The 14267-nt window shown below is 43.9% G+C and overlaps 1 protein-coding gene across 1 annotated transcript; it reads right to left on the reverse strand.

Moving 5' to 3' along the window:
• Positions 1-321: 321 nt before the first annotated feature.
• LOC106573207 (transcription factor E2F3) lies at positions 322-13459 on the reverse strand. Its single transcript, XM_014148042.3, has 7 exons — positions 12943-13459; positions 10960-11074; positions 9742-9961; positions 9418-9576; positions 9123-9237; positions 4857-4998; positions 322-4723 (listed from the first exon to the last, which is right to left on the reverse strand). Exons 1-7 carry the CDS (start codon positions 13210-13212, stop codon positions 4416-4418), a joined length of 1329 nt encoding a protein of 442 aa, XP_014003517.1. The 5' UTR covers positions 13213-13459; the 3' UTR covers positions 322-4415.
• Positions 13460-14267: the final 808 nt, after the last annotated feature.

The following is a 14267-nucleotide window of genomic DNA, read 5'->3' on the forward strand; positions in this document are numbered from 1 at the left end:
AAATCCGTTGTCGGTTACCTGAAATGACCCTAATCGCGGTTTATTTTTAGTACTCTTTCTGCACTTAATGGGGGGGGGCGTGCAGGGTAGGGATCTTCCCACCCAAAATGTAATGTTGCCCACCCAAATGATGCTCTAATCCAGCTAAAACTGTTTTTTTTGGGGGGGGGGGGGGGTTTACAAGCAAGTCAGTTAAGAACAAATTCTTATTTACAATAACGAAATTGCAGGATATTAGCTGAGAAAACAACATGTCTACCCACCTAGAAATATAGTCCTAGAACCAATAATTAAATACATTTCCAGTGAAGTTACAACTGCCATATTTATATTGCTTTTATTCAAGTTTAGGTGAATGTCAAACTTCCAGAATATAAAACATTTCCTCAAATGGCACCAACCCAACAGGTTGGTTGTTCAGTTGCATTATATATTTATATATACACAATTTATATCAAAGCTTTCATATCGAACATACATGTTTTAAAAAGCCATGTTACAATAAAACTGAAAATTAAATCTGTATTTTCAAAATATTCACATAACATACTCTTCCATGCATTCATATAAAAAAAAAAAATGATTTTTTTTTTTGAATAAGCAGTGTGTAATCTACGGTTACGTCTCAAACGGCATCCTATTCCTTATATAGTGTACTAGGGCTCTGGCACTACATAGGAAATACGGTGCCATTTGGGACGCATCCTATGTGTTATAATAAGCATGGAAAGACGGGCTTTCCTAATCACTTCAAATTGTTGAACATCGGAGAGGAATTTGTGACCAGATTCTGGTCAACAAGAGATAGAATGGTCAGGCTGGTTAAACCCGACTGGATTCTGGTCAACAAGAGATAGAATGGTTAGGCTGGTTAAACCCGACTGGATTCTGGTTGGTGAATGCAACGCAGCTTTCAATCTGGTTCAACCAGGCTATAAAATTGTAGGGAATTCCTTTTTCTATAAATTCTTATATAGAATGAAAATCTAATTAGTATAAGAAAAAAATTCAAGTTGAGTTTATAAATACATATTCACATTGATATAAATATGAAATTAAAGAACGAGAGGAAAATATTAACAAAATGTTCTGTGCACTTGGGGGAGATTCTTTCTACATTTTCCATTCCTTTTATAACCACAAAAGCATATTAGAGTCGCTAACAGTGGCAAAAATTGTAATCCCAAATGACATGGAGAAATGGGATAATTCAATGATGGCAACAATATTACTGTAATATTTAGTTCAGTAAATTGAAGAAATAAATTGAAATTCCAAATCTCCTCAATGCTTCTCAATGAGAAACACCATTGTAAGTGAATCCAACCCTGGTTACATGAACTCAAATGTGAAGAGTTCCATTTCATTACCATCACCAAGAAGGAACACACTCACTACGCAAAACCATTTACACACAACACACACATTACCTGGCTAAAACACACACACACACTAATGGAAACCAAGCCCTTATATCAGAATATCGATTCATATATGCATTATTCTATCAACATAACACATCCACGTGCCTGCCTGACCATCAAGTTACCACGAAACCGTCCTAGATCTCTGAACTCAGATACAGCAGGTAAGCCAAACAGTCTGTCACCGTGACTACAGTTCTAGAAATCAGATCATCTGCTAACATGGCACCTAGCTGACTAACATAAAACCCACCAAAATAAACAAGCATCATTATAGTAATAAAACAGAGCCAGAGGTAGTCTACAGTACCTAGTGAGTGATCAAAATTGTACCTTCATCTATATATAAAAAATAAAATGGTTTCTAGACTTCAGGGCACCAACCCCCAGCTTATACCAACATCCAGTCAGCAAGGCAACAAGCATTCAATTATGATCTAGGGCTAATTTAGGACCATCCTGTCTCTTCTTCACTGTGACGTGAACAGAAATGATACAACGAAATCTAGGCCACCCCCCATCCCCATCCCCCCCCCCCCCACTAGCAGAATGAACATACAAGTGAAATCATTTAGAGTTCTTTCAGCATTCAAATCAACCAAGTAGTCCACTTGTTCTGCTTGGTGAAAAGTTCATTCCTTTTATTCTCCACACAAAAAGAAATGCTGATGTCAGTCAAAAACACACTTCCCTTTAAGACAGAGGGAGAAGTCCCACACCCGCTTGTTTTTGGAAAAAGATCATCTTTCCATTCATGAGCACGTGATTATATAATGGGGGGGGGGGGGGATGGCTGTTCAAATATTCAGATGAGCACCGTAAGCAAGCGTAAAGTGCATCTACAATAGCATTGCTCGCTGACTAAAGGGTAAATCTGTAAGGGGTATACGGTATTACTGAATGTGCACCCAAGCTGACTAAAGGGTAAATCTGTAAGGGGTATACGGTATTACTGAATGTGCACCCAAGCTGACTAAAGGGTAAATCTGTAAGGGGTATACGGTATTACTGAATGTGCACCCAAGCTGACTAAAGGGTAAATCTGTAAGGGGTATACGGTATTACTGAATGTGCACCCAAGCTGACTAAAGGGTAAATCTGTAAGGGGTATACGGTATTACTGAATGTGCACCCAAGCTGACTAAAGGGTAAATCTGTAAGGGGTATACGGTATTACTGAATGTGCACCCAAGCTGACTAAAGGGTAAATCTGTAAGGGGTATACGGTATTACTGAATGTGCACCCAAGCTGACTAAAGGGTAAATCTGTAAGGGGTATATGGTATTACTGAATGTTTTGAGGCACAAAACAATTTAGGCAACAGGGATTTTAATCCAGGAAGGGGTTGAATATCTGTAAACAAGAAGCTTGTTCTGAACATCTAGCTACTTAGCTAGCAAGTTAGCAAACCAAATGCATAGCTAGAGCACTGAGCCGAGATCAATTCACACATCTTAGATTCCCTTATAGTTATACTTAACCTTTAGTTATACAGCACACAACCCCCCCCCCCCCCCCCAAAAAGAAAACTAATAAAATCATATGGATACTCCTAAACCCCCCAGTATACGATATAGCGCCCAAGTCTAATCCGCACAGAGCCAGACTCTCTAAGATCATTTGAGGTATTCCTTCAGAGCAATAACAAAACGTTGCTTTTTAACTTTGTTGTTCTTGGAAATATCCATTGAAATCGATACAGACTGGGACAGGACAACTTGGGTTTCCAATTAAACCATGACTTGTTGAGTTGAATTTGGCGACGTTAGTAAACACAATATTTGCCCGAAGCAAAAAAGCTAAATATGACTTGTCAGTCATTAGACGGTTAAGATGAATGTCAGTTAAGTAGGAGATAATATCAAGTCCCAATCAATACTAAGCGGTCAACTTGTACTTTATGATACAGTACCTCCCCAATAAGTGTTGCTCTAAAGTATTTCCTAAAAGTTTCAAAGACAAACTCAATGATTTTTTTTGTTGTTGGCGCAAAACCATCATCACACCGTCACTGCCATATTCTATGTACGATGACAAAAGCATAGAACTCATCGGCACAAACATAGATTCCTTGATCAGCGTAGGGTGAAGCTGGCCACCTGACAAGGCAGAGAAACATCCACAGGAACACATGAGCAACCGTCTAAAACACACAGCCCGTTATGGAGGGGTCCGACTAGCGCCAGGCTGGATAAAGGCAGCTCTCAGTAATCAGGAAGGTCTGACAAGTGAGAGGAGAGTTGGTCAGGGTCGTTTTCATTAGGCCACAGCGTAGCAAAACCTTTTGCAACTGAAAATGAAAACTCTCTGTTTCACTTTCAATGACTTTATCCATTTTTGTTCCTACTGAACACGACCCAGTTTTAAGGCAGTCTACAGTGCCACAACAAACAGGCAGGTACAGGGAGAGAAAGACGCCAGGTGGGGGGGATCTTTCACCCACCTGGCCCAGTGTACTGCCACGACAAACAGGCAGGCACAGAGAGAGAAAGAAAGATCTTTTATCCAGCATGCCCCGTGTACCTAATCCTCTTTAAACAGAGGGATAGGGCTGCCAAGGAGCTCTCCGTATGGTGCAGTCTCTCTCTACCGGCTGATCCCTCTCTGCTCCTCCATGACAGTTACATATGAACACACCAGACGTTTCCCCGTCTCTCCTGGTACATGTGAACACACAGAAGAGACAAGTGTCCCGTCTTCCTCTATTCAGTAATAAGGAGGGGGGGGACAAGACATCCGTCTTCCACCCCTCCCTCTTACATAGAGGGACACATGAGTTCTTCCACCCCTCCCTCTTACATAGAGGGACACATGAGTTCTTCCACCCCTCCCTCTTACATAGAGGGACACATGAGTTCTTCCACCCCTCCCTCTTACATAGAGGGACACATGAGTTCTTCCACCCCTCCCTCTTACATAGAGGGACACATGAGTTCTTCCACCCCTCCCTCTTACATAGAGGGACACATGAGTTCTTCCACCCCTCCCTCTTACATAGAGGGACACATGAGTTCTTCCAGGGGCAGCTTGTCAAAGTCGTAGGTGTCGAACAGATCACTGATTCCCTCATTGTCGTCTAAGCTCAGCATGTAGTCCTCGTTGAGGAGAGGGGGGGACAGGTTGACGAAGGGCCCGGCCCCGTGGCCCTCCAGGAGCCCAGACAGGGAGGAGGGGATCTGGTCCTCTGTTTGCAGCAGCAGGCTGGTGAAAGGAGAGGTGATGGGGGACAGGTTGGTCACCATCACTGCAGGGGGAGCTGGAGCGACATAGTCCTTACTGCTGCCGCCTGTTGCACTCTCTGTGTGGGAAAGGAGACAGGATGTGAGAGACTACAAATAAAACACAAAATGTTGATTGATGGATGCAAGGAAATTTGATCAGGCCTAAAATAATCATTCTAAAGAGTGTGCACATTCTGACGGGAAAGGTACCTGCTGACACTTTGAGGAAAGGTGAGGAGTTTCCTTGGACATCCGGGCTGCCGTTCTTCACAGGACTACTGGCGTTGTTCTCCTCCGGACAGAGGAACACCTCAATAGGCCCCTTGGTGCTGGTGAGGAGGACAGACAGGCCCTGGTAAACAAACAAGATCCACTGATTAGGTATAGAACAGTTATGTCTCAACCTCAGTGACACGGACCCAAACTGCCCAGCTAACAAACGTTCTCGCAACTTTAGAGAACATTCCCTTGAAGAGTGTATTAGGTCATTACCTAATGTTTTCATAGGAATGTTGCAGCGACGTGCAAGTGCTGTTTCCAAGGAACATTCATGGCAACCATGTTCTGTGTATGTTTGGTGGGACGTTGATGGAATATTCTCCTACCCCACAGAGAACTGGACACAAGAACGTTCTAGCAACGTTCCCATGAAACACGTCTAGAACATTAATATTGAAAAGTCTGGAGAACATGTAACTACGGTTCAGGGTAAGTTATGTTTGATATTAAGGGAATGTTCCCCAAACTAATGCTCCTAACTCCAATGCTAAATAGCAAAAACCTGCGAACCTAACATGCATAGAATGTTCCCTTAACTTATGGAACACTGGACACTCAAACACATGTGGAACGGTCGTTCAGACACTAACAGCTTACAGACAGTAGGCAGTTAAGGTCACAGTTATGAAAACTTAGGACACTAAAGAGGCCTTTCTACTGACTCTGAAAAACACCAAAAGAAAGATGCCCAGGGTCCCTGCTCATCTGTGTGAACGTGCCTTAGGCATGTTGCAAGGAGGCATGAGGACTGCAGATGTGGCCAGGGCAATAAATTGCAATGTCCGTACTGTGAGATGCCTAAGACAGCGCTACAGGGAGACAGGATGAACAGCTGATCGTCCTCGCAGTGGCAGACCACGTGTAACAACACCTGCACAGGATCAGTACATCCGAACATCACACCTGCGAGACAGGTACAGGATGGCAACAACAACTGCCCGAGTTACACCAGGAACGCACAATCCCTCCATCAGTGCTCAGACTGTTCGCAATAGGCTGAGAGAGGCTGGACTGAGGGCTTGTAGGCCTGTTGTAAGGCAAGTCATTTTTTTTTAATTTCACCTTTATTTAACCAGGTAGGCTAGTTGAGAACAAGTTCTCATTTGCAACTGCAACCTGACCAAGATAAAGCAAAGCAATTTGACACATACAACAGAGTTACACATGGAATAAACAAAACATACAGTCAATAATACATTAGAACAAAAGAAAACAAAAAGTCTATATACAGTGAGTGCAAATGAGGTAAGATAAGGGAATAAATAGGCCATGGTGGCGAAGTAATTACAATATAGCAATTAAACACTGGAATGGTAGATGTGCAGAAGATGAATGTGCAGGTAGGGATACTGGGGTGCAAAGGAGCAAGATAAATAAATACAGTATGGGGAGGAGGTAGGTAGATAGATGGGCTATTTACAGATGGGCTATGTACAGGTGCAGTGATCTGTGAGCTGCTCTGACAGCTGGTGCTTAAAGCTAGTGAGGGAGATATGGGTCTCCAGCGTCAGAGATTTTTGCAGTTCGTTCCAGTCATTGGCAGCAGAGAACTGGAAGGAAAGACGACCAAAGGAGGAATTGGCTTTGGGGGTGACCAGAGAGATATACCTGCTGGAGCGCGTGCTACGAGTGGGTGCTGCTATGGTGACCAGTGAGCTGAGATAAGGCGGGGCTTTACCTAGCAGAGACTTGTAGATGACCTGGAGCCAGTAGGTTTGGCAACGAGTATGAAGCGAGAGCCAGCCAACGAGAGCGTAGAGGTCGCAGTGGTGGGTAGTATATGGGGCTTTGGTGACAAAACGGATGGCACTGTGATAGACTGCATCCAGTTTATTGAGTAGAGTGTTGGAGGCTATTTTACAGATGACGTCACCAAAGTCGAGGATCGGTAGCATGGTCAGTTTTACGAGGGTATGTTTGGCAGCATGAGTGAAGGATGCTTTGTTGCGATATAGGAAGCCGATTCTAGATTTAACTTTGGATTGGAGATGCTTAATGTGAGTCTGGAAGGAGAGTTTACAGTCTAACCAGACACCTAGGTATTTGTAGTTGTCCACATATTCTAAGTCAGAGCCGTCCAGAGTAGTGATGCTGGACGGGCGAGCAGGTGCGGGCAGTGATCGATTGAATAGCATGCATTTAGTTTTACCTGCGTTTAAGAGCAGTTGGAGGTCACGGAAGGAGAGTTGTATGGCATTGAAGCTCGTCTGGAGGTTAGTTAACACAGTGTCCAAAGAAGGGCCAGAAGTATACAGAATGGTGTCGTCTGCGTAGAGGTGGATCAGAGAATCACCAGCAGCAAGAGCGACATCATTGATGTATACAGAGAAGAATTGAACCCTGTGGCACCCCCATAGAGACTGCCAGAGGTTCGGACAACAGTCCCTCTGATTTGACACACTGAACTCTATCAGAGAAGTAGTTGGTAAACCAGGCGAGGCAATCATTTGAGAAACCAAGGCTGTCGAGTCTGCCGATAAGAATGTGGTGACTGACAGAGTCGAAAGCCTTGGCCAGGTCGATGAAGACTGCTGCACAGTAATGTCTCTTATCAATGGCGGTTATGATATCGTTTAGGACCTTGAGCGTGGCTGAGGTGCACCCATGACCAGCTCTGAAACCAGATTGCATAGCAGAGAAGGTACGTGGGATTCGAAATGGTCGGTAATCTGTTAGCTTGGCTTTCGAAGACCTTAGAAAGACAGGGTAGGATAGATATAGGTCTGTAGCAGCTTGGGTCTAGAGTGTCACCCCCTTTGAAGAGGGGGATGACCGCAGCAGCTTTCCAATCTTTGGGAATCTCAGACGATACGAAAGAGAGGTTGAACAGGCTAGTAATAGGGGTTGCAACAATTTTTTACGGCAGATCATTTTAGAAAGAGGGTACAGATTGTCTAGCCCGGCTGATTTGTATGGGTCCAGAGTTTGTCCTCACCAGACATCACCGGCAACAACGTCGCCTATGGGCACAAACCCACGGTCGCTGGACCAGACAGGACTGGCAAAAAGTGCTCTTCACTGACGAGTCGCGGTTTTGTCTCACCAGGGATGATGTTGGATTCACGTTTATTGTTGAAGGAATGAGCGTTACACCGAGGCCTGTACTCTGGAGAGGGGTCGATTTGGAGGTGGAGGGTCCGTCATGGTCTGGGGCAGTGTGTCACTGCATCATTGGACTGAGCTTGTTGTCATTGCAGGCAATCTCAACTCTGTGCATTACAGGGAAGACATCCTCCTCCCTCATATGGTACCCTTCCTGCAGGCTCATCCTGACATGACCCTCCAGCATGACAATGCCACCAGCCATACTGCTCGTTCTGTACGTGATTTCCAGCAAGACAGGCAGGAATGTCAGGTTTCTGCCATGGCTAGCGAAGAGCCCGGATCTCAATCCCATTGAGCACGTCTGGGACCTGTTGGATGGGAGGGTGAGGGCTAGGTCCATTCCCCCCAGAAATGTCCGGGAACTTGTAGGTGCCTTGGTGGAAGAGTGGGGTAACATCTCACAGCAAGAACTGGCAAATCTGGTGCAGTCCATGAGGAGGAGATGCACTGAAGTACTTAATGCAGCTGGTGGCCACAACAGATACTGACTGTTACATTTGATTTCAACCCCCCCTTTGTTCAGGGACACATTATTCAATTTCTGTTAGTCACATGTCTGTGGAACTTGTTCAATTTATGTCTCAGTTGTTGAATCTTGTTTTGTTCATAGAAACATTTACACATGTTAAGTTTCTGAAAATAAACGCAGTTGACAGTGAGAGGACGTTTCTTTTTGCTGAGTTTAGTTCCAACGAGATGTCCTTAAAAAAAGTTTGTTTTAAAATGGAAGCTGTTCTCCAAGGGGGGGAAACCATAACTTTCCTATCCCTTGTATAAACACTGCAGTGGACAGACATGAGCATGGTGCATTGATTAGGTATTGATTCAATTGGTAGACTAGTGATTCTCAAACTCAAGTACATGGACTGGTCTGCACTGGTACCTGGGATATTGTTGACCGGTACCTCGTCAGACACTGATTGGGAGATTGTAGTGTAAGCGGTCATCCAACATGGTTAGTTTTAGGTGTTAGTTGACATTGAAAGAGAAGAACCATAACTGCATGTACCTTGTACACAAACATGTTGTAGAAAGTACACTAGACTAACGAAGAGGACAGTCTCCGGTCCTATTGATTAACAGTCTGATTACCTCCTGAGGGTCTGGCACCTCCAACTTGGTCTCAGAGGGAGCTTTCACCACGATGACCGTCTGGTCCTTCAGGTTGCGCAGCTGACGGATGTCTTGGTATGTCACATACGCAAACGTGGACCAGGAGGGTTAAAGAAAACTAAAACGCTGTGTTTGGGGGGAAAAAGTCACATATTGACCAGCTTTGAGCAGTGACCAGTTATAACGGCTTCATAGTATCCTACGAAGAGAGGCTGGTTCTTCTTGCTTTCCTGTTAGAACAGTGTGGTTAACAGTGTGTGTATAATAAGGATATTTGTGGCTGTGCGAGGCCTCTGTCATCTGTTGGACATCCAGGGTACAGCTCTGGATCAGCTCGTCCAGTCTCCTCTCCTCCTGACCCAGGTCAGACAGCTCACTGCTCAGACTCTGGCTGCTGGTCAACATACCCCCATCCTCTGACAGGTTACAGCCCCTGGGGGGGAGAGAGAGAGAGAGAGTGGGGAGGGTTTAACAGGACACAAGCCTGAAAACTATTTTCATTACCTCATGCAGTTAGATTAAGTCAGTGGTGATGTCTAGTGATTGTCCCTAAGGGGATAAAGTTGTCTGAATCAAATTGTTCTTGTGAGACACTTACATCCACTGTATGTTGTTCTTAGACTTCTTCTTGATGAGGTGCACCCCCTCCAGAACGTTGGTGATGTCATAGAGGCGTCTCTTCTGCACCTTGAGAACCTCTGCAGCCTGATTGAGGTCGATGACGCCGTCAGACGACTGGCCCAGCAGCTCAACAAACTTCTTCGTTAGCAGACCCAACGACGTGTCGTAGCGCGTCTTCTCTGCCGGTGACTTTGGAGCTACAGGAAGACGGATGGGAGAGATCCAGTTTAGTACCATGTTCAAAGTTGGATGGCAGAGAGAGAGAGAGATCCAGTTTAGTACTATGTTCAAAGTTGGATGGCAGAGAGAGAGAGAGATCCAGTTTAGTACTATGTTCAAAGTTGGATGGCAGAGAGAGAGAGAGAGAGATCCAGTTTAGTATTATGTTCAAACTTGGATGGCAGAGAGAGATCCAGTTTACTACTATGTTCAAAGTTGGATGGGAGAGAGTGTTTTATTAAAAATACATAACATTACAAGTTAGTCTTATCACTGCAGTGAGCAACTAAGCATCTTTACAGAGTGAGGGGATTCTATTAAAACCCCGGGTCAGCGTTGATTACATTCGTTTTGGAACCAGGCTGCTTCCCAGGCGTCCGGTCTGGTGCAGCCTTTTGGTCGACGGCAAAGTCGGCTTTTTTTCTCTCTCTTTTTTTGAAAGAGTGTGGAATAATGAGTAGGATTGTGTTTTCACATACAAAAAGTATTTCTTTAGATAAAAGGGATTAATCTGCCTTCTCACTGAAAACTTGTTTGAAAATTCCAACATATATTTTATGGAAAATAGTTGTATGTTTCTGAACGATGCATTATGCTGCCTTGTTGACAACGTGCCCGAGCAGCGCAGATTACTGTTCCATTTCAGAAGGGCACTCCTCCATCTCCGCTTTTACCCGTTCACATCATGGGCCATAGCCCAGTACACCTTATCCAACTTCCACATTGATCATGTTTAGCAGGGTGCCCAAACATCCTCCTGGACAGGTACAATCCTGCAGGATTTCACCCCAAATCAAGCACACCGGACTACCGATTAGCTGCTCAACAGAACCAATTAGTGAAATCAGGAGTTATTACAGATTTGGACCATCGAGCACAACCTAGCATACCCTGGAGGACCACTTTATAGGAATGATGGGCTTTATAACACAGTCATAGAATCCTCACTTGCCCATCTGCTCTGGCCCAGTCTTACTTTTGGGGCTCTTGAGCCCTGGCCCGGAGGCTCCTCCAGCCTTTCCCCTGGGGGTCCTGGCTCCTTCGATGGGGTACTGGTGGTCCGACTCATCCAACGCCAACCTCCGCTTGGCCTGCAGAAGGTAAACACCTCAGATCACTTCTCACAAAACAGATCAAATATGTTCTTCAGTATCATTCCGGCATTACTGTGTGACAGGCTTTATAAATTCAAACCTACTCTGCAGAATAGTTTCTACACCTTGAAATGGTATAATAATTTTAACATTGGCAATAGAAAAGAAAGCATTTTACTTCACTTATAAAATATGCTTGTTTTGTACACTGAGAATGCTCCATTAGCGCCACGTCCCATCGAGGAACAGAAGTGGGTTTGTCAGTGTACAACAGCTGTGCCTCAATCATTTGAAGACACGACTTACAAATACATTAGTCGTTCAGCAGACGCGCTTCTAAAGAGCAACTTACAGTTTGTGCATTCATCTTTAAAAAGGTATCTTGGTGAGAACCACATCATATTCATAAAGATTAGTTCTATATTGTGGAAGATAAATCAACCAAAAGGCCCTCAACGCCATAAGACCATGACCTGAAGATGACTCAGAGTGTCAGTTGAGATGTCGGCCATTTTGTCCAACATGGCATGAGTGCTACTTTATTTACACATCACAGGCCTGAGAAAGAGTGATGAAAACAGGAATGCTGAGCATCTTGCCATGGGTGTTTCATATGTAGAGCAAAGCATATCGAGTCAGTCGGGTCAATGCGGACATTAGCGTGTCTAGTGGGTCAAAACTAAAATATGAGGGAAAACATGAGGCCAGTCATTCATGAGGTACAGTGGACAAAATATAGAACACCAACCTAGGGCTGTTTGAGAAAATGAACTTCTTCATAATATCAGATGGCTCTGACAGGCATTTTCATGAAGTTAGAGATGGAACAAATAAAGTCCTTGCTGCTGGGACAGTTGATAAATATTAAATATGGCTGCCATCTTTGCACACCCCAAACCAATGCCCCAGTCAACCCTCCCTCCCCCCCACCTAATTTATCTTCCTCTGTGAGCAAATGGGGATCCTGAACTAGTCATGTCTGTAGACTAGTGTCAAAGAGGGTACAGTAGCACGTCTGCTATTGTGCTGTGGCTTTTTCATACATGGCCAGAAATTAATCTATATCAGCAGGTCTATATGGAATGCATTTCCGCAATTTAATGGTTAAAAACACAGGAAGCACGCGAACTTACGAGCTATTATAACAATGTAGCTAGTTAGCAGCTATAACGATATTCAATATGACGCGGAAAACTAAAGACAAGACTATTGCTCTTCTGTTGCTCGACTAAGACTGTTGGCCTGTGTTTGTAGTTAGCTGGCTAGCTTGCAGGCTACCTACCGAGCGAGCCAGTCAACCCGCTTTCCAATTCCCTTCCCCCCCAAGTCCAAAACACTAACAGGGCCTAGCCACTCATTTCTGACAAGTAATTATTGTACAGCTAGCCTAGCAAGCTGAAGCACGACTGTGTGTCAAACATGCACGGAACCTTGCAAGGCTAGAGCTGCTCTTGAACCCTACACTAAACCCCAATATTCTCTCAACTTGACTAACGGATGACAAATTGTTTCGGTATTGGCTGTTGACCTTTTACGATACGGGTCTGACCCCTTCCTTACCAATTGATAATACATGGCAGGCATATTTTATTAGCTAGCCAACAGGCTACCCAAACTAAATGGCAGATTTATATATAGTTTCCCCTGTAAAAGTAACGGTGTAGCTAACTACGGCTTGAACAAAAATAACTGCTCTCAGACTAGTGTAAAACCCAACTACTGAGCGAACCTCGAGTCTGTTGGGTGACTCAAGGAGAGCGACAGAACTAGCTAACGTTAGCTCGCTAGGCTACCAACGTACCAAGCAGTTTCTCGTTCATTTCATTTCACTGCAATACAACAGAAAATGACATTAGCAAGTTTACCGGTGGACGTCCTAATGTAGGTCGTTGTCCGGCTCCGTTTGTTGCTCCGTTTGGAGTGGAATATATACTGCCAGCTGGAGGTTCGGACAAACAGACATTTGAAGTCTGTGTAATGCAAGGCGGTGGAGTTATAATTTGTATATAAGTGGCAGTTGTAAAATGAGGGGTTAACCGGTCGGACAATGCTGTCAATACCGCATTTTTATCTAAAGAGCCTCCAACCCCTGCTATTATTACTTTATCCGGGGCTGATGAGATCCCTCTTCTCATCTTTGTGGGCTCGGGTACCCTTTGTCCCTTTAGTTTAAAGCCCCTTTTCAGCTAATCCACCGCGACAAATTCAAAAATATTGATATGAACGAGTAGATTATGATCTTATTTGCCGATATATGTATGTTTAAAAGTATATTGAGAGCACATTTAGGCAGATGCAATGGATTAGAAACTAGCGCGAGTCTCAGCCCTGCCAGCTCAAAAATGGCTCCAGGAAGCTGACAATGAATGAAGGGATACCGTTTACGCGCGAAGGAACCCTCCCGCGAAACTCAGATTTCCCGGGAAAGTTTCAAACAATATTTGCATATGTGACACGATTGGTTACACTAAGTCATAACTCCACCTATTTTATGTACGTTTCCTAGTTTATTGACCAATGACAGTATAGAAGATAAGACAGCACGCGTTCATTGGACAGTTGAAGCTGGACACGTCAGACGCAACCAACGTGTCCATATAATGTTAGCGAAAAAAATAATCAAACTGGTTGAATTTTTCATACGATGTAAACTAAACTGACTTTTATAAGCCATGCAGAATTTTGTAGAATTATTTTTATTATTATTATTATTATTATTATTATTATTTTAGATGGGTTTAGTACTTGGTGAGTTTATGGCAGCTAAAGCTAGTATGCCATTCACTAATGCTGGTGCATTTACTAGAATCGTTCAACAAACTGCTGCTGCTACTTTCATTGCCTTTTAGACATGCATACAATCATGTTCTCGCCCACTCCATTTCTGTCCTTGTCAAGCCAAACATGGCGATAGGTTACAATGAGTTTGCAATACATAATAACACAGACTGGCACTCAGGCTTAATGATAGGATTTTTGCTAGAATGTTGGTCTGTTGACTATTGCTGTGCACAAAAGCCAAGGGAATTTCCCCATGCTTTACAGCACATCAATGCTTTAACCCCAGGACTGTGTCACATCTAAACTATTTATTGCTTTAACCCCAGGACTGTGTCACATCTAAACTATTTATTGCTTTAACCCCAGGACTGTGTCACATCTAAACTATTTATTGCTTTAACCCCAGGAC

Source organism: Salmo salar, chromosome 02, assembly GCF_965601325.2.
Source record: "Salmo salar chromosome 02, fSalSal1, whole genome shotgun sequence".
NCBI classification, from domain to species: domain Eukaryota; kingdom Metazoa; phylum Chordata; class Actinopteri; order Salmoniformes; family Salmonidae; genus Salmo; species Salmo salar.